At 35.5% G+C, this 21,558-nt stretch overlaps 2 protein-coding genes across 5 annotated transcripts; one reads left to right on the top strand and one right to left on the bottom strand.

Moving 5' to 3' along the window:
* The first annotated feature begins 348 nt into the window (after positions 1-348).
* si:ch73-204p21.2 (uncharacterized) lies at positions 349-19,303 on the top strand. 4 transcript variants are annotated; one of them, XR_009424984.1, is made up of 9 exons: positions 349-686; positions 11,297-11,405; positions 14,245-14,343; positions 16,170-16,308; positions 17,303-17,369; positions 18,078-18,147; positions 18,260-18,322; positions 18,457-18,539; positions 18,635-19,303. XR_009424984.1 is itself a non-coding variant. In XM_059520080.1 (8 exons), exons 3-7 carry the CDS (start codon positions 16,181-16,183, stop codon positions 18,531-18,533), a joined length of 405 nt encoding a protein of 134 aa, XP_059376063.1. In that variant the 5' UTR covers positions 361-686; positions 14,245-14,343; positions 16,170-16,180; the 3' UTR covers positions 18,534-18,539; positions 18,635-19,303. The 4 variants fall into 4 exon arrangements, 3 of the variants coding, with proteins under 3 accessions (XP_059376063.1, XP_059376062.1, XP_059376061.1); XM_059520080.1 differs by lacking the exon at positions 11,297-11,405 and having other exon boundaries at positions 361-686; XM_059520079.1 differs by lacking the exon at positions 349-686.
* Positions 1,585-11,516, bottom strand: LOC132112556 (ensconsin-like). The gene is made up of 15 exons (XM_059520077.1): positions 11,279-11,516; positions 9,519-9,632; positions 8,863-8,937; positions 8,610-8,773; positions 6,973-7,078; positions 6,735-6,848; positions 6,398-6,546; positions 6,175-6,296; positions 5,647-5,843; positions 5,034-5,190; positions 4,600-4,771; positions 4,189-4,290; positions 3,533-3,583; positions 3,268-3,460; positions 1,585-2,959 (listed from the first exon to the last, which is right to left on the bottom strand). The coding sequence occupies exons 1-15, from the start codon at positions 11,397-11,399 to the stop codon at positions 2,949-2,951; spliced, it is 1,848 nt and encodes a 615-aa protein (XP_059376060.1). The 5' UTR covers positions 11,400-11,516; the 3' UTR covers positions 1,585-2,948.
* Positions 19,304-21,558: the final 2,255 nt, after the last annotated feature.

Here is a 21,558-nt window from a genome sequence, read left to right on the forward strand (position 1 = left end):
ATTTTGTACAAAGTCAAGTCAGCAAAGGCATTATTTAAAAGTTCTAAAACACATTTATTTCACCCAGTATATGTAAAGCAGATGTTTGCATTAAAGTTTAATGTTTTACAAGTAAACTTACTTAAGAAATTGTGAAAGGACATACAGCATGCGTCGTTAAGCATGAGAGCATATTAAAAAAATAATGTTTTTAATTCTGAAATGCTGGAAATTTGATGCATAGGCCTATATGTGAATACAATTCAGCATTAGACTGAGCCAATCTCCCTCTGGTCAGCGGGATTGCTGAAATCTTTTATTTGCTAGTAGCGCCATCTGCTGGTCGACTCGAACATCTACGTTTGTTTATGTCTGTTCACGTCGTGTTAATCAGGCTGTCGACACACCTCGGTTTAATATAGCTGGAATTAAACACATAAAATTGCTGGATAAGCACAGAGAGATTAATTTGCCATACTTAATGTTTATCTTAAGCAAACATGAGGTGACGTAATACGACTCACAGTTGGTCGCCTAACAGACAGTCAAGCAGCAGCTGTGGACAGGTGATGCAATTAATAAGCCTAAATTTGGTTGAGAATCCACTGTTGTCTTCAAACAGCGATGCCTTTTTGTCATCTGATGCGGTTTTACCGGGATGATCCAACCAAATGTTGTTCAAACTCCCTTTAATCCCACAAAATCTGGTAAGTGCTGCAAATTCAGTCCCTCGAGGTTCAATGTCTGTTATGGCTGCTGGCACTTTCCAGGAATAGGGTACAATTTGTTGACCCATTTATTTATTTTAAAGCATTAGAGGCACAAGTCCCATGTTTTTGAACGATTAGATATGTTAGATAAATTATTATCTAACACGAAATTAACCTAGCTTGACATACAACTTTATAAGTTGGGTAATTTGGCCTGTCAGAGACTAGGCTAACTATTACTAACATTATACAACGTCACATTTTGGCATAATCTGTTTAAGTCATGTACAGTTAATTCTAGTAAAAGGTTTGAATATTATTAAAACATTACAAAATGTTGCTTAAAATTAAATGCATAAACATTCACAACAAACACACTTAAAGTTTGGTTTTCAGTTTTCCCCATCCACATTCTATTATCAGTGTGAGACAGTACCTTAAGCCTTCGGTAAATTGTTGATATTGAAAAAAAAAAAATATTATTCTACAATTAAAGTTTTATACAAATATTATTCTAGACCATCAGTGTCACAAATCATTTTCTGTCCTTTTTGTACATTTATGGTTGTTACATATTTAACAGTAACGTAATTTTAGCACTGAAGAACCTATTAGAGACTCATCAGTTAACAGTACTGAACTACATGTCCATTCTGCTAGACTTGCTTCAGTTCTCCAGGATTCTTCTCATCTGAGGTTTCGTCACTGTTTGCCAAACTCGCAGCCCTTTTACCAAACATGTAAATGTTCTCGGGGTACAAGAACATTCAGTTCTCAGATCATTTCAGCGTGTGGTGAAACTTCAGTGGAAAATGCAATGGTTATTACTTTTGAATTGTGTTTTACTAGACTGTGGTAAAAAAAAAAAAAAACACCAAGAACCAGTCTTTTTTTTTTTAAGCTTATTTATTTACTTACACTGATTAAAAAAAAATTATTTAACTGTTTACATCTTTAGACCATATTTGCATAAGCCTCTATCATTGCACAAGTTCAGCAGGTACCGGCACACTATAGTAATGTTTATAAGGCAGACGAGCACATAATATAATCATACATTTTCATTTATTAAAGGGGATTGGGGTGGGGGTGTTTTTCTATTTGGAACAGCTAAATAGCAGCGGTGTAAAATCAGAAACCATGGAAATTCATGAGCTCACCTGTTTGGTGTAATACTGTGACACAAATGCACTAGTAAGCAATGAGGACAGATGGAAAATATCCTCTGTATATTTGTGTATCCTCATGAGTCAAAGCAGCAGCATTGAAAAGAGATCCTTAATTATATGAATAGTTTCTAGCACAGATATAAAATACACAGACATTACCATTTAAAAGTTTGGGGTTTGTAAGATTTGATTCTCTCTCTCATGCTCCCCAAGACTGCATCTATTTTATTAAAAATGTATTAATATTTTTTTTCTGTAAATGCAAAGCTGAATATTCAGCATCATTACTCCAGTCTTCAATGTTAAACAATTGTTCAGAAATCATTCTAATATGCTGATTTGGTGCTCAAGAAACTTATCAAAGTTAAAAATAGTTATGCTGATTCTGTTTTCATGGCAACTGCAATGCATTTTTTTAGGATCATTTGATTAGAAAAGAACCGCATTTATTTTCAATATTATTTTTGTAACAATCTTATGTCTTTACTATCACTTTTGATCATTGTAATGCATTCTTGCTGAAAAAAGTATTCATTATTTAAAAAATTGTACTGACCCCAAACTTTTAAACTGTAGTTTACAGTATGCAGTCGTGCAGGTGAATTACCATTTACATGTGTATATTTATAAAAAAGAAAGACTGATAAATCCATAAGACCATTACATCACTGCTCAGACATTTTGCGGAGAAAGCATTTGTCTTCATAAAACCATACTGGCTAAAATATAAAATGATGAAATTAAAGCTTAAAAATGAATAATTCAAGTTTTATTTGGTGGGTAGTCTATCTTTAAGTCCATAAGTATTAATCAAGTATTATTATTATTATTATGTGAATCTTACCACATACCAAAACTTATCTAGCTTCTGAGCGATGCATGATGTCACTCTAGCAAATCAAGCTGTAATTCAGGCATTTTAACTGGGCAGTCGAGAATTGTAATACAGATAAAGAAGTGTGACTATTAAACTACAGGATTATTAAAGTGCAGGGAAATTAAGTGCATATGATGTTTTTTGTGTTGTTCAGAAAGACAAGCTTGCTGAAGTTGCTCTGATGGTCTTGGCATCGTATGACGGGTCCGTGGGTTAGATAACCTCTGAAGCATTGGGGAAAACATTAACATTTTGTATACCAACTACATAGCATGTCAAATTCTAAATACTTAATTCTGATGTATTTATAATATAAAAACCGGTGGCATGCATTTAATAGTATACTCTACCAAGTAATAAATTTTTTAACACAGATGGTTTTTGCTTTAGATATCTTTAATTTATACTTTAATAACCATTCTTGCATAATATTTAATGGAATTCATAAATAATCAAATCTAAATTTGAGTTGCATAATATGAACTTAATGCTTATTTAGATGACATGCAGTCAGATGAATGCATTCACATACCGGTTTGCTGATGTGCTTGTATCTCATCCAGGCCAGAAAGACTGCGGAAGGACCGTCGCTCCTTAAAGGCCACAGTAGGAAGCATATCCTCCTCATCCCTCCGCTCTAGTTTTGGCATTTGTCCTGTACCTGGTAGCCTGATTACAGGCTTCATGTTCTCACAAGGCAAGTTGTCCTTCACTGACGCAGTTTTCTAAAGGGGACAAAAAGTGAGCAGGGCCTCTAGAGGTGGCATAAACAAAGCTCCTGCCAGTGATGGTCTTACCTTGTTATCAGAGTCTGTCTTTCTTGTTCTTTTCATGATTTCTTCCAGACGCTGATTTGGGAAAAAATTTAAATCACAATATACGTTAGGGTCGGTAAGATTTTCGGTGTTTTTGAAAGAAACCTCTCATGCTCACCAAGGCTGCATTTGTTTAAACAAAATAGAGCAAAAACAGTAATATTGTGAAAATTATTTTCTTTTCTTTTATTATAATATATTTTACTTTTTTTTTTTTGTTCCTATGATGGCAAAGTAGAATTTTGTGTCACATGAACATTTAGATGTCATTTGTATATGTTGATTTGCTGCTCAAGAAGCATTTCTTATTATTAATATCAATGTTGAAAACAGTTGTGCTGCTAAATACTTTTGTGGAAACCATGATAAACTGGTTTGATTAATAAAACTTCAAAAGAACAGCACTTGGTAATATTTTGTAACATTATAAACAGTCATATGTCTGTGATTTTCCTTTTTTTTTATCAGTGTAATGCGTCTTTGCTGAATGAAAGTATTAATTTCTTTCAAAGAAAAAACAACAAAAACGTACTGACCCCAAAGCTTTGCATTGGCAATATTCAAAATGTAAATGATCTTCTCATTTTATGGTTGAAGTTTCACAATTGGCTAAACAGCTGTCTGTTTCTAAGTTGTACCTTTTTCCTTTCTTGGCGTTCGGCCTCCTCTTTCTGGAAACGACTCTCTCTTTCCAGTCTCTGCTGCTCTTCCAGCACCCTCTGACGAGCTTCTTGCTCCCTCTGAGAGTACATTATGGAGGTTATAGGAGGTTTTTTTATTTTTTATTTTATTTCCAATGATCCATTTAACATATGATCCTAGTTTTATTTTAGGTGGGGGAAAAAAAATGGTCAGAGGCCAAAAAACTTGACCAAAAGACAAGATGGTATGTCAGTGTGAAAGGAATTGTTTTCCTAAGCACTTCCCACTGGTCAAATCAGCCTCAAATTAAAGCCAGACCTCAAATTGTATTCACTTTTTGGTTACACTTTCATATGATTTAACATAGGTTTGGAAAAATGATTTAAACAGCCAAAAGCTTTTAACACCTGCTGTTGAAGCTTATTTTCTTCCTCTTTCTGTCTGCGAGTGTTTTCCTCTTCAGCCTTGAGTCGCTCTTCTTCCTCTGTCTTCCTCTTCTCCTCTTCCAGTTTGAGGGCCTCTGCTTTCTGTCTGGCTCGTTCTTCAACTCTTTGACGGGCCAGTTCCTCTCTGTTCTTTCTGCAAAGATGAGCTCAGTTAGGTGCCTAATGCACTTTAAGAATTTATCTGTCACCATGAAGTCAAAACTCTGTGTTTTCTAATACAGAATTTTAACTTGAGCATATTTAATTGTCCAATTACTTCAGAGAAGAACAACTTAGATTGTTGCCTTTTCATTTTACAAATACAATTCAGCACTGATAATCAAAATCAAGTGTAAAATACTAAGACACAGAGGAGGACATTCAAGTAAGGTAAGAATACACACACAAAAAAAACCCTTTCCATCTCCTCTTTCAGTCTGCGCTCCTCTTCCTCCTTCTCTCTTTGGAGTCGGGCTTGTCTCCTTTTCTCAGTCAGCAGGCGAGTGGCCTCTTCAGCGTCTGTAGTCCAAGCAGCAGCTCTCAATTGTGCTGCGTCACCAATTTGACTTGGTCCTGAAAGTGAAAAAATTTTAGAGAGAGAGGATTTTTTTTATATATTTATAAATATCGGAAATATATAGATATTCATATAGATAATTAAATTATTATATATTATATTAATTAAATTATACATATTAAATGAAAGATATGTGTGTGTATATATATATATATATATATATATATATATATATATATATATATATATATATATATATATATATAAAAAAAAATATATATATATATATATATATAAAAAAATATATATATATATAAAAAAAAAATATATATATATATATATAAAAAGTGAATATATGTATATATATATAAATAAAAACACAAAACATTTATTTGTTCCACAGTACAGTAACCTAATGCAGTACTCGTCACAAAGAGCCATTTTAGCACATTTAAACAGAATTTGTAATATTATTAAAATGTGGAAATTATTGGAAAACTTTTTTCACTAACCATTAGGAATCTGAGAGCCTGCTGGTGGGTTGGGAGGCCCATTAGTAGCTGGATTCGACAGGAGTTGGTTATCTTGCAGACATTGTTGAGCAAGCGACTCCTCAGATTCTAGATCCTCCTCTTCTTGCAGTGGAGGCAAAGTGTGGCTTGTTACTTGTTTAAGTGTGGCTTGTCTGATATGTGATCTGTTCTGCAGCCTTTGAAACAGGTCAATAAAGAGAGAATGGGTCATAATGTCCAACAGTATAATTTTGTGATTTCTGAGAGTGTGAGGAAACTTAAGTTTTATTTATTCCTATAAGAAAGTAAAATCACAAGTTAGATCTCTTTAAAGCTGTACTACAGCATTTTTGCCTCTCTGTCGCTATCTGTGGTTGAAATGTAAAATTGCAAGTTACTGCTGGTGATGTTTCTTACTATTGTTCTTCTACATGAAATGCAATGATATACTGCCATATAATGCAGCAGTGATATTAAATTGAAAGACTTTAGTTAAGAGATTTTGCTGTACAAATATATAAAATATACCGTGATGTTGGGAGGACAGTATTCTCTGCTGGTTTTGTGTCCTGTTTGGGCTTGATTTTGTTTGTTGTCATTTGTAGCTGTGGCTTTTTCAAGTACAGTCCCGCAAAATTGCCTTTTACCACCTGAAATATAAAAAAAAAAATCACATGCACTATGTCATTCAACAAAGAATCATTGATTTTTATATTTCAACAATTGTCTAAAAATGAATGTGAACTCTCACCAGCTCTCTGTTGGTGGTTCTTCGGATGGTGATGTTTGTACTTGAGCTTACAGGCCTGTTTGCCACTTTCCTGCAGTGCACCTGGGGCTTTTGTGTGATGCTTGAGTTCATGGTATGACATGAGGCTGAACGACGACAAATATGAACAACTGAAGATGTATGGTGTTTATTTATTTATTTTTTTAATGAGGTGAAGTAATGAGGATGAATGAGTACGGAGAAATAGGTTTAAGCAATGAGCATGAGAAGAAGAAAACGGGAAGCCGATATTTATTACATCCAGTTCCAAATTTGTGATTTCCTTGCAATTTGTGAATTCCTCAGTCTAAAGTGATACCTGTGTCTCGTGACAGACACAAAGCACTCTTGCTTCTTGCTAGATAAGAGACGGTAGGAGTCTGAAGACGACGGACAAGGTCAATCTCCCATTGACTAAGAGAGCGGCGTTTAGCTAGAGGAGAGCAGAAAGCAGAGCAACTAACAGAAAGGGAGTTGGGAAAGTAGATGCAAGGCTAGAAGAGAGTTTTAGTGCCAGTTACAGTATTGCATTTTGAATCTCATGTTGAAATATTCACCATTATTGTTTTCATTCTTGCCGACCCTTCGTGAGCAGTGGCCAGGTTTCTGTTTGGCCTTCTGACTTTTCTCCATCGTCTTCTGCACCACATACTCATAACGCTCCTAAAACACAGGATAAAAAAAACCACTCCCATTATCCCATGCTCCGTGTGTTTTTAATCATGGTTGCAAAATCTCCACAGCAATTTTTCATCATAGTTGTTGCAAACAGTGCTACAGTGTTTATGAAACCCACACTAACAGATGGTATACAGTCTAAAATCTGGACACATTCGATTATATTGGTTTCTCATGATTCTGAAAGGTTTTTGATCTCAAGCTTTATGCTTTAAATTAGTTATAGTAGCTTGTGTGTAAAAAAAATGTGAATATTGTGAAAAAGTTCTCTTTTTTTTGTAAATTATTTCAAAAAGTATAACTTTCATATATTCTAGATACATGACATGTAAAGTAAAACAATTCAAACTGTATTTTATTCATTCCAGTATTTTAGTATTACAATCCATATTAGAATATTTACATTTGAGTTTCATTAAATGACCATCGCTACAGTTTAAATTCCAGGTATCTCTTGTTCTTTGAAACCACAATAATGGGGAAGAATGCTGACTTGGCAATGGTCGAGAACACAATCATGACACCATCCACAAAGAGGGTAAGTCACAGAAGGTCATTACTGAACGGGGTGGCTGTTCACAGAGTGCTGTATCAAAGCATATTAAATGCAAAGTTGACTGTAAGGAAAAAAGGATTTCCTATTGGGTAGGAAAAGGTGCAGAACCAACAGGGATGACCTCAAGCTTCAGAATACCATCAAGCAAAGCCAATTCAAACACTTGGGAAGGCTTCAAAAAGAGTGGACTGAAGCTGGAGTCAGTGCATCAACAGTCACCATGCTCAGACGTCTTTAGGAACAGGGCTACCAAGCCACTTCTGAAACAGAAACAATGTCAGAAGCATCTTACCTGGGCTAAAGAGAAAAAGAACTGGACTGTTGCTTAGTGGTCCAAAGTCCTCTATTCAGATAAAAGTAAATTTTGCATTTAATTTGGAAATCAAGGTCTGGAGGAAGACTGAAGAGGCATCGGATCCAAGCTGCTTGAAGTCCAGTGTGAAGTTTCTGAAGTCAGTGAGGATTTAGGGTGCTGTGATGTCTGCTGGTGTTGGTCCATTGTGTTTTATCAAGTCTAAAGTCAATGCAGCCGACCACCAGGAGATTTTGGAGCACTTTATGCTTCCATCTGCTGACAAGCTTTCTGGAAATTTTGAAATGTTTTACCTTACATGTCATGAATCTAGAATATGTAAAAGTTCACTTTTTGAAATAAGTTACAAAAAAAGTTTGAACTTTTTCAAAATATTCTAATTTTTTTGTGATGCACCTGTGTGTGTGTCTGTCTGTGTTTTATTATATATATCAGTAACAGTATTTGGAGCGGAATCTGGTAGTTTTGTTTTTTTTTATTATTATTATTCTCAATCTTTATGACAAAGAGGTTTGTTTTTAGTTTTTGGGTTTTTGTATGAAAATTCATTCCAATTTTTAACTTTTTTCTATAATGTCCAAACGGTTTTGCGAACAAAATCTCTCCCACCAACCAACGGTCACCATTTTTCTCATGCATAAACTCACTCTTTCTTCTTTGAGTCTCTGTTTGCGCTTCTCCTCAACCGCCATCCTCCTCCTTTCCTCTCTTTGTCGCTGCTCCTCCAACCTCTTCTTTCGCTCCTCAAGGTGTTTCTCGTAGAACTGCTTGGCCCGCTCTTCCCTCGCCAGCCAACCGCGCTCGCGCAGTGCTACAGTTCAGGTACACCAAAAAAACTTAAAGCTTTCTGTTTGTTCTTTAATTGGCTATGATGTTACATGTTCAGAGTAAGAAAAATACCCAGCTGTTTTTGGTACGCCTCTCTGCGTTCCCGGGCCAATCGCAGTCTCTCGTCCACTTTCAGCACATTTGATTCTAAATTACAAAATAATCATTCTGAAATTTTGCATGCAGCACATTATATAATAAATACAACTTTGTTGCAATGAATGAATAAATGAGCAACTGGGAAGATTCAGCTCTAAAGGAAGGGAAAGGAAGGTCTGGGGAAGTCGTGGCCTAATGGTTAGAGAGTCGGACTCCCAATCGAAAGGTTGTGAGTTCGAGTCCCGGGCCGGCAGGAATTGTGGGTGGGGGGAGTGCATGTACAGTTGTCTCTCCACCTTCAATACCATGACTTAGGTGTCCTTGAGCAAGGCATCGAACCCCCAACTGCTCACCGGGCGCCGCAGCATAAATGGCTGCCCACTGCTCCGGGTGTATGCTCACAGTGTGTGTGTGTGTGTGTTCACTGCTCTGTGTGTGTGCATTTCGGATGGGTTAAATGCAGAGCACAAATTCTGAGTATGGGTCACCATACTTGACTGAATGTCACGTCACACTAAAGTGTGAATCATAATTGACCTTATATCCATGGCAGCAGTATCAGGCACAAGAAAGCTTGGAGAAAGGAAAATGCTAATTAAATTGATGGATAAATATGAGCTATTATAGACCTGTATTATTTCCATTTCGTTTGCTGATATTAATCTGTGGTGATTTGATGTTCAGTGGAGCACATGCTTTTCTTTTTTGCTCCAGGGCTGTGGGTTTAGCATCAGATCTGGAACCTAAAAAAAAAAAAAAAAGAGGTGGTTTACTGAGTGCTCAGAAAAAATAGATAAATGAACTCAAAACGTGAAAATCTTTTAGATTTTTGGTCAACTTTCTGCTGAAGTTTACCAAACGCTTTAACCTAGTTTGAAAAGCAGACAGGCAGGTTAGAAGGTCAGGGTGTGATGATTTACAACATTATGACAATGAGGAAGGCATAGCTTAGTGGAAGCCTTCATGATGGATCTCTTTGTCTGTAAAAATTCTTGAAATAAGCACATGAGGATATTACTTCGAAACTTTGAGTGACGCATGTATCAGTTACATTGTTATTCAGACAAGTAGCAACCCCATTGTCTTATGGGAGTTTCCCCCTTGATAGTGTAAGTTTGTTGTCAGTAACGTTTCTTTAAGAAAATAAAATTTTTATAAAGTTTAACTAAATGCATCAGTAGTGACCGTTTTAAATTCTAATGTTTCTGTTCTAATGTTCAACTGATCCTGAATGAAATGTATTATTTCCAAAAAGAAATGTTCAACATTGATAATAATTTCACAATTTCATGTGACACTGAAGACTATAGAGAAATTATCCTGAAAACTCAGATTTTTCATCATTTTTCAAATATTACTGTTTTAACTTTATTATTTAATTCAATAATTGCAGCCTTGAAATTAATAAATCTATCTCGTAAATATATTTGAACCATTTTAGCCACAAACAAAAAAGTTTTTTTTTTTTTTTTTTAACCCTGGTTTATGTTGACACTTCATACTTCATACATTTAGCATCTCAGTGTCATAACGCAGAAAAACCTAAAATCGGTGCTTTACAAGCATGCAATATTACTTAACCCAGAACTAATACCCTTGGGTTAAAAAAGATGATAATTTAGTGTTTAGTGTATTCTGATAAAGCTATTAACTTAAGTAGTGTATTTCAACAAATACAGGTTTGGCCTTCCATACTATGCAAACCTTTCTCAGTGTCTTTAAAAACACCTCTATAAACAAAAATTGAGTGCCAAAAGGCAGATATAAAGATGAACACGAGGCCTGTCTCATGCCAGTTTTGACTTTTTCCTCTGAATCAAGACAGCCCAAGGCCTTTACACCATTACAAAGGCAACATTTGTTTTGCTCTTGCTGTGTAGAACAACAAATTCAGCACCTGACTAAAGTGTAAGTGGCGATGGGGAACTTTACACTACAGATCACCACAACAATGCTGTCGAGGGATGAAGTGTGGAGCCCGACGGATGCAGAACAGGATCAGTACTGCTGAATTTGCATGCATATTTTAGTCACTTGGTTTAGAAAATTAAATTAGATAAGCTTGACATCAGGAGGCTTTACATAACAGACATCTATCATGTGATGTGAGACCCTTATAAACACATTTAGCACAGCTAGCATCATCACACACATACATAACCCATTCTGAATACGTCACTATCTGAGCTTACCATGCAGAAATGCATTGTTGTTTAGTATATACAGTAGAGTTAAATGGGTATATCTAACAGCTTTATGCTGACTAAAAGGATCAGTATGTTTGTATCCAGTATTTTAGGATGCATATGCTCAAAGTTCATTTTGGATGCCGTATTAGCAGATGATATTGCAGTTATAATGTCATGTTTATCGTCCGCATCTCACCAACCTCTCTGCTTCCTCGCAGTGTCGCACATCTTCATCCGTCCCTTCTCCGAGATCGCAGAGAGACCCAGCTCTGTCTTCCTCCACTCCCGTTCCTGTTCTGCCAGGCTCAGATGAGCTGGCATCTTACAGTGAGTGTGTGTGTCTGTCTAATACATGTAGAGCATCTGTGTTCCCTGTGCTCAAGTCTTCCACTCCAGCCAACGGCTTATCAGTGCATCTGTAGCAGGGAATAAACTGGTTGAGAGAGAGAGAGAGAGAGAGAGAGAGAGGCAGAGTGTGAGACGGATATTCTTCCTGAGGGAGCTTGTGTGAGCAGATGTTTTGCTCCTGTCTTGGCTGCGTCCATCACACGTGCACGGCAAGCAAGTCAATGAGCATCCATAAGTACAGAGAGCACATGTGTCATGCTCTCACAAAAGAAACCCACCCAGCTGGTAGCAGCTGTGGTTATTGGAGGTGTGTTTCCCTTTAAAAATGTATAGAGCTATTTTCATTGCTTTGGCCGGACACATTGACGGCATGCAAGCAGATGCGGCAAGGATCAAGTATTCACAGTACAACAAAAGAGACTTGGATGCAATCGCTTTTTTTCTAAATGGTTGCCTGGGTGATATGCAGAATTGTGGGAGGCATGACACTGCATGCCAGTGTTCAGAAATAGCAGCAGAGAAAACCCGCTTTAATCCTGCATATCGATTTGTGACATGCAACATAAAATATATAGCCAGTTGCAGACCAGATTAAAGGTTCTAGTCCCATATCTTGGATATGTTTTTCACATCTGATTGACTTGAAGATCTGCTCTCAGACTGAGAGATGACGTCATGCCACCGCTATCAGTAACAACTGTGGATCCATATTGGTGGCTTTTTTTGTTTTATAGCTCACAAGTATTTTATTGCATTTGTCTTCTTTTAGCAAATATTTTCTATTTATTATGTCATTTTTTTTTGGACAATCACCCTAAAGGGATGGGTTGGGTGAACTCCTAAATCAAATCTGTGAACCACTAAGCCACACCACTCATGCTTATAGAGGAGACAGAGGCTAGAGTACGTTTCCACACTAATTATCTCATGTAAATGAACATTTTGTTTGACTAGAAAAGGCTATTGAAAATTCTTTACATTTTTGCATATAATTTTTTTTTAACAGTTCATTGGACACAAATTGATTGTTATGAGGCGGGGCATGTTGTCACAATGGTAACTATTCAGCAGAAATGTTAAATATTAACCTCCAAAAATGTTTTTTTTTTAAGGGTTATTTAGTCTTTATGATATGCTGTGGTATGTGTTCATATTTTGAGTTACCTTTTTATAAAATACTTTTTTATTTATTAAAAAAAAAATCAGTTTATAGTTTTAGTAATTTTAGTACTTGAAACGTAAACGTATTGCCTTGGCAACTTACTGATATAAATTTTTATTTGTATTTTTCTTATCTAATATATTTTTTTATTTTTGCTTATTATCAAAAACTAATTTTAAATAGTTTAACAATAAATAATTAAATTATTTAGGCTAAGCATCAGATCACACTAGTCAAACGAACCAGGCTGTGGGGGTTAAGATTGCCTAGTATGAGCACACCCTAATTATTCTCCCGCATACACGAGTCTCTACCCGGCCATCAAGTGTTGTCCCGTGTCACACTCTGCTGCGATGGGTCCCGTCATCATGCTGGTCTCTCTGAAGATGCCTGTTATAATGTTATGATCGAGGCTCTGGACTCTGAGCATAACTTGTTTTTCTATAACAAACTATAAAATATTTTCTATAAAAACATTAATGTCCTGACAGAAATGCATACCTGTAGCTTGTTTTATATTTCATTTAATTACATTAATGTTATAAGTTAAGATTTACAATAAATATTTTAACTGCTACTATGTAAAATGAATACTGCTGTAAAAAGCACCTTATTTGTTTAAAGTATTTGCAAACCAAATGTTATTGCACTTTTGTTCATATAGCAGTTCTTGTAATTGAAAAAAGTGCACAATACACTACTTTTGAATGCATTATTAGTTGTGTGCATAACAATGAGATTAATTGCAATTTAAGTCATGCAATTTAATCGCGATTAAAAACAAAATTGCATAAATATTTTATCAATCTGATCAATCTGCAATTATTACATTTAAAATGTTGTAATTGTTTTACAAATAAATGATAAAAGTAATCATTTATTAAACAGTTGAGTTAGTTACAGTTGGAATTTAGAGTGGGATTGATGAAAAATATATATATATTTAATATTGAATATATGTTTGACATTTTTTTATAATTTTTTTTTTTTTATTAATTACTAATATATAGCCAATTTGAATGCTAGCCTCAGTATCATCAATATTGTAACATTACACCATTTATCATATGCAAATTAAATTTATCTGCGAACAAGCATCAAAGGCAAGAAAATTGTTTAAAAATGTTCCCAGGGTTCAAAGTACAAGTCTTTAATTTGTGTAAATGCAAATGCTTTGTTAGTTACACTAAAAACACCCCACAAAGAGACTAGTTAGCAGATTATAAGCAGGTTAGGTGAGTCCTTCCAGGGTGGAGGCACTTCTAGGTTTGTCTCGGGACATCTGAACGAGGAGTAGCTATCTGGAATTGTAAGTCCCTGCAGATGATAACAGTAATGTGCTGTTTAGATCATATTTGTTATTTATAAACAATATTTTTGGGGTGTTTATTATATAACGTCATACGTGAATTTTTTGGTTTGATCTGCTTCTGTAACTGGATATCAGCAAGTACATCTGAAAAAGGGTGTGAGAGGGAGGAATCTACATGAGGAGGCAATAAGTGATTGGCAGTCTGTCTGATGTGAAGGCGAATGAAAGAATGAGGAAATGGTGGCTTGTCAAAGCTCTTTTTTCTTTCCTGTCAGAAAGGTAGAGTCAGTGTTGTGCTGACAGGAGCTGACTGACGGATGTCTGTTGTCTGTACTGATATGTAGGATACAAGAGCGGAGGAGAGACTGCCCAAGGACTGCATCTGAATGCTTCAAACAAGAGTTCACTGACAGAAGGAGGTCATTGAATTATTATCTGTACAGGTACTTTATCTTTTTCCACTATATTTTTGCTCATACTTTGCACCTGTCATGTTGCATGAAAGTGAGTCCTGACTTGTTCATTACCACGTCATTTGGAGAACACATTTTTTGTTTTAATAATTTTATAGTTAGTTAATTAGTTTCGGTCTCCTTAAGAAGGTTTCTTCAGCTTTACATTCTTATTGTTCAATGAGTGTAATAATGGAGCAGTGAAACTGGGAGAGGTTTATTTCTCACTGTTCGCAAATGACTAAGAGCAGGTGGATCTCAAAGTTTTGTTCTGAAACCTGTTCCATGTGTCATTTCGGTTTTGGGGTGAGGCTTACCTACCGTACCTGTAGTACCAAAGTTTGGAATTATATTTATATGTTATATATAGACATGCCACTACACAACAACAACAACCAAGAAAGATGGTTTACCATTTCATTAAAAGCGGTTCTACTGGTTTGATTTGTTGTCATGGTAAAATGACAAAAACAATCCCTGCTAAAGTTTAATACAAATAGTAAACTAGCAGTATTAAATCCATAGAATGTGCATTCTGTATAATAGTTGACCCAAAAATTACATGTACAGTACTGACCATCATGCTGTTCCAAAACTTGAACATCTACATTCTTCTGCGGAACAAAACATTTTGGTTCTAGTTATTCCAGGCAACACACTAATTACAAGAGTATGGAATTGTCAACTTCAAAAAGCAAATAAAAACATCTTAATGATATCATAAAAGTAGTCCATACCACTCTCGCGCTATATTCCAAGTCTTCTGAAGCCGATAGATTTGTGTGAGAAACAGACTGAAATGTATGTGTTTGTCAATAAAAATATTCCTCCCTAGTGAACTATTAACCACTGTGAGCTGGTAAACTCGAGAACCGGCTCAGTCAGATCCAGATTCAGACTGTTTTTGCTGAACTGGACCAACAAATTAATTAAAAAGGTCTGACTACCATGATTCATTTACAAATCAGTCATGGCTTTTTGGGCTGTTTGTCATGCAGAGCCACCTTATGGCCTGAGAAGACTCAATTTTATGATATTTTTTTTATGGTGTTATTGTGAGCTTGAAAACTTCATTACATGACTTTGGACTTTGGGTGAATGATCCCTGCACTGGTGTTACACGTTTAAGAGTCCTTCAGAGAAGAGCAAGAGGCCTCATCTGGTTTATCAAGAGCCAGCTGTGCCTTCTTGAGTACAGCTTTTTTTTTCATTCGGTGTGTTCTGTTGCTTTAAAACTGCTTCATTTCAGCACTTGCCAACATGAAAACTGACTTCTGGTAATCCCAGTGGAAACATTTTATGAAAACCTCTTTCTGTGCTAACCAATGTGCTTCATGAGATAGGAAAAACAGTCCTTATAAAAGGGAGCTTTTGAATGTCATTGTAAGTATGTGACTGACTTTCATGACAGGACTCTGAATGTATTTTGAACTAGCTGGCTTCTTTTGTGTGTGTAAACACTAGGAATCAGGTGCAATTAAAACTGTATGATGTCCACAGTGACTATACTCTCTAAAATGTCTACATCATGTTAAGATTTCTAATTATACACTTTATATATATTATACACGTGACTTAAAATAATTGCCACTGTAACATTGAGAAGAGCACCCAAATGATCAAGTACTGTAAATGATCATGTGGAATTATAAAAATGTTTTAAATAAAACTTCAGAATTTCATGTTTAATTTAGTGTTTCTTGCTGTTTCTTTGCAATTCTTTATGAAATTTACTGTCAACTTCTGAGTGAAATTGTTTCTACACCATTTGTTTTCGGTGACATAATGCATTCAACATTTAATCTGTCTTTCTGTAGGTACCACAATCATGGCACCAATCGGCACAGATCTCGTAGGCTGGGCGGTCACAGAGCAACCAGAGGCTGCATTCCTTTCCATAGTCGTCCTCTTCATCGTTAGCATCGCACTCCTCGTTCTCTGTGCAAGCTGTAAAAAGTGAGTGGTTTGAGTGTCCTTAAGAAATTTTGTGGATTTGGTAAAAAAAAAATATATATATATATTATAATCTTTAAATGATTAAGTCAGCTGAAACCGGAAACAATACATGTCCTATAGGTATGTAGCAACAAGTCACCCACTCTGTTGCTGTAAGCTACATACCTAGACATCACATCACATCACAAGTTTTTCGACTATGGAAATTTGTAAGGAATGAGGGAGGAATGTGGCTCTTTCACAAAACAAAGAGAGCAGCTTGTTACTCATACTAGCTCATGCTTGACATATGAATACATGAGAGAGACCAAGGAAATAAGCAGTGTATTGTGAGATTGTAGTTTATGAAGTCTATGCACTGTCTGGGTGATGATATATAAGCCAGTAGGTCAAATACCAGCTAGCATTTCGGTCTCATTCACATTGTTCAAACTCAAGAGTAAATGCTCAAAACTAAAAATAAATAATCTTTTTTGTAATAAAAATAATGGATTTGGTGATTCATTCACGTTCGTTTGGAAATGTTACTTTTAGTTGCAGTATTAATGTCGATCACTAGAGGCCAGCCAAGAACGGTCAGTCAGTGATAAATGTTGAAGAAATGCAGGGTTTTTTTTTCTTAGCACAGATCGTTTTTTTTTTTTTAGTTAATATAAGCAGTTTAATTATTTGTTTATTCAAGAAAGAGTTAATCCAATATAATCTGAAAATGCATTTTTGATTGTGATTAATTTACATTTATTTGGCGATGTATACTTAGCTGTTGTTTGAATGTCGGCCACCAGAGGCCAGTCAAGAACTTCAGTGCACGTGGGATCAACTTTAGGCTTTAAACTTTATTGCACTGGCAATAATTCTTGTTTAGTGACATAAATTAGGTTTGTTACTCGTGTGTTTTAAACAAAAAGACTAAACTCGTTTAGTGCAAAAAGAAAGAAAAAAAATTACCATGACCACAGACTTGATCAAATCATTGTGATTTATTATTTTGCAGACATTCATTTGAGTTGGACAGCCACAGCATACCCGAGCAGCAGAAAACATCCACACTTGTGAGCGTGGTGAGTATCATACTTTGTAAAAAAATAAATGGAGATACCAGCCATGTATATATATATTTTTTATCTTATTTATTATTATTTATATAATAATAAATAAGACCCCTCTTCACAACAAACATATACACTTGCAGCCAAAGATTTGGAGTAATTATTATATAATTTAGATTGAAATTTTATGATCACCAAGACTGCTATTATTTGATCACAATATAAACCGTAATATTGTCAAATATTATTACAAATTTTAATAATAACTTTCCTTTCTGAATATATTTTAATGTGTACATTTAATCCTGTGATGGCAAAGCAGATATTTAGCAGCCATCAGTTCTTCAGATCCTCACATGATCCTCCAGAAATCATTCTAATATGCGGATTTGATGCTTAATTATTAATAATGATGTTCCGAACACTTTTTGATGATTCTGTATTTTTGTGGAAACGGTGATCATTTTTTTTTCCAGAATTCTTTGAAGTTCCATGAGCAGCATTTATTTTATTTATTTGGTAACATTAGAAATTAATTTTAAATATATATATATTTTTTTTTCATTTTAAAATATATTCAAATCTAAAAGTTATTTTAAATTGTACAAATATTTATATACAACATTACTGTTTTGTATTTAGTATATTACAGTGTTTCTATTAAATATCATATAAATGTGATGTGAATCTTGTGCTCAGTTGTAAATCTCAATTGAACAGGCAAAAATGAATGATTCAAGAGGCGCCAGACAAAACCCTGCTGATAACGACATCACAGAAGATGAAATCGGTAAACTGTGTTGTCAATGACAATGAATTTCTTTTGTATCTAAATAGCTGTTAATCTCTCAGCAATGCTATCAACCCCACTCAGCAAATGCACTTTAATCTCGTCTTTAAAGGTTTAGAGGCTGTGGAGGGTGAAGGTGAATACAGACCCTGGAGAAGTCACACTCTCACTCAAGGTACGTCTCTCCAGGACAAAAAAACACGATTGCAAGGAATTCAAACCACAAGAGTCATTTAATCCCAGTGAAACTGCTTCTTCTCACCACACAGGATGATCTGACGTATGACTATATATCTGTGCTTTCTGCAGGTTCAAGCCTACAACCTCAAATAAATGGCGGGATTGGGACAACGACTGAGGGATCGGTAACACTTCAAACTCTCTGAGAAAGTGTAAGCACTTCTGATGACTCTGTTCTACTTCTAAAATACTCTTTGAGTGAAATTTCACATGACAATACAAACATAGAAGTATTTTTTTAATTCAGGTGGACAAAAGCCTGCAGAGAACTCCACCATCTTTATTATGCAACCTGAAATGCTCAAACTAAACAATCCTCTTCACTATTTGGAGATAAAGGGTGTATGTGTCCTTCTGAAGCTAGGCTGAGGTCCTGCTTTGTGGCATTGACTCCCATCAAACTTTGAGACTATAGGAACTATAGGAGCCCCTGATCGGTCCCTCAGCATTGACTGGATTGAGTCAAAGCTGAATCTTTATGCAATGGTTCAGACAAGAATGGTCAGTGTCCCTTAAGAGGAGGAAGCCTGATCTTCTGGCCACACCTGTTTTGACAAATAGGGATCCCTATTCAGGTGGTCACTTATAAATGCAACATAAACAAGAAAATCAGGTGTCATCTCCATCTGAAGAGGAGGGGGAAGTGTCTGCATCATTACCAAAGAGACCTAAACAAAAATGAAGATTTTCCTTTTAATCTTTTTCTAATGAAGTCCAGTATTGTGAAATTATTCTGTATTCATAGTCATTCTTCGTAGGGGTGCAATATAGACTTTCTCTCTCATATCAACTGGTCTGTTTATGTTTTTGGATTTTTATAGCAGCATGCTAGTAAATACTTTGAGGTTTTGAACAAATGTATGTATTCAAGTGGGCATGAATGATGTAATTAAAGTAACAGATGCTTTAGAATTAACCCTCTTTTTCTGGTGAGATTGACTTTCTTTTATTAAGGGAAATATTTGCTCCATAGTATTTGGGCTTTTATTTTTCATACTTTTTTCACTTTTGTGAAGGCATTTAGGAGGCTGAAATTCTTACATAATCTTTGAATTCATTAGATCTGAAATAATGAGACAATTGCTTTATGATTGTTGATACTTCTCTGCTACATTATTGTATGAGTAGTGTAAACAACATACAAGAAACCATTTTAGTGGCTCGAATGCATTGTTTTTGTAAAATATTTGTGACCTTGAAAAATATGGAAAATGTAAGGGGGAAAAAAGTCAAACATTTTGTAGACATTAAAGAAAACACACACACATGAAACCAACATGCATTTCTATGAACTTTGTATAAGCATGTGATTTTAAACTGTTTATTTTTGTAATTTCTGACATCCTTTTTTGTTATTGCCCCTTATGTTAAACAGAAACTATACTGAATTCATAACTAGATCTAACGCAAAATATGTAACGTTATTTCAAAAATTATATAACATAAAAGGACGCATTCACTACAGGGGCATTTACCACAGAATCTTATATTGTGACAATTAGTTACATTTATTAATATCTTATGCCTGTGCATTCTGTCTCGCCAAACATTACCGAGGGTGTTTTGATTCATGTTTTAACCAGTTCTTTAAAAACGAATGAAATCTCATGAATCAACCTGATACGTAAACGCTAAGCATAGTTTGGATTTATTGATGATACAAGATCTTATATTTGCATGCCTTATATAATAAATTCTTAATGTGAGTAATTAAATGTTTTTGTTTTGCTTATAAATATACACACAAATACTAATACACAGTGAAAATATACAATTCACGCACTAAAAGTTTTCATCATGCATTTATTATAAAATTAACACATTTGTATATTTATTAGACACATGTAGCTGCCAAAACCTTGAAATCGTGGAAGTGACAACATCTTTTAAATATACAGGCTATATATAAACCTGTTTCTTTGACCTATGATCTTTGACCTATTTTCTGTAACGCTTGATACTCACGTTCAATGGCGAATAAAAAATAAATAAATAAAAAACACTGTCAGGTTTAAAGCCCCTCTTCACGTGACGCCTGTTCTTGCAGTTTGGGAAATGCACCAAGATCTGTTCTGTGGCCGACGTGCAGAGCGCGGGTTCTGTACGTTCTAGCACACGTGTATGTGCTGTCGCGCACGTACGCGTTCATTGGCCTCAACTGATGCACGAGCGCAGTGCGTGGGGAGCTGCGTCACAGGGATCGACCAATGGCGCGCGGCGATGCCACCGGACTGGGAAAGCTTTTTATTATGTAACCCTTTCATACCCTCCGCCTTTAGAGAGCATAGCTACTGGAAAAGGAAAAAAAAGAAAACACAGCTACTGAACTTAAGCATCGAAGATGCTTTCTATTGTACATTCAAAGACAACATACCTACTATTAGATAAACATATAGATTAACCCTCTCATAGCAAACCATTACAATGAATTAACTCTCGTTTGTTATAAGACCCCCCCCCCCCCCCCCTCAAGTTTATTTTCTGGTTCCAAAGCACATTATGATAGAAACAAAAATGAATCAGTTTTTTAAAAACAATTTGAATTATTCGTAAACGTGAAGACAACTCTGGCCAAATCTTTGCATTTGAATCACTTCATGTTGTATATTTTATAATAGCATATATTTATAGCATATTGTTTACTGAAAACAACTCTGACCCCAAGGTTAAACCTATGAAGGAAATGCATAACGTGCAACATCAATCAGCCACGAGGAACACGATGTGCACATATGCACAAAAACAAATCCAGCACTTTGCATATTTCTGCAGGTTCAAGCCTACACGATTGTTCAATTATTGCAAATTTAATGCACACTTCAGATCATTAAATCAAAAGCATAGAAATATAACAAATATACAGGAGACATTATTTGCACCGTATGCAACAATTTGCACGTTGTTTCTATGGATTACTGTTCAAATGCATTTTACAGGAGCAATGCAAATCCGCAGAGTTTACGTTAAATGAAAGTGGTGTGGGAGTACGTGAAATACAGTGCGCTATGTGTGTCCATTGTGTTTCTTTTCTTGGCCCTTCCTCAACTTCTGCGTAAACAAGTTGGAATTGTAGGGCGTGTGTCTTGGAAAGCGGTTTTTAGCCAATAAGCGTCGAGATTTCTACCACATGGTCAGGTTGTTTACTACAAAAGCAGAAGCCCGCTAGAAGCC

The sequence above is a fragment of the Carassius carassius genome, chromosome 32, assembly GCF_963082965.1.
Source record: "Carassius carassius chromosome 32, fCarCar2.1, whole genome shotgun sequence".
Lineage (NCBI taxonomy): Eukaryota > Metazoa > Chordata > Actinopteri > Cypriniformes > Cyprinidae > Carassius > Carassius carassius.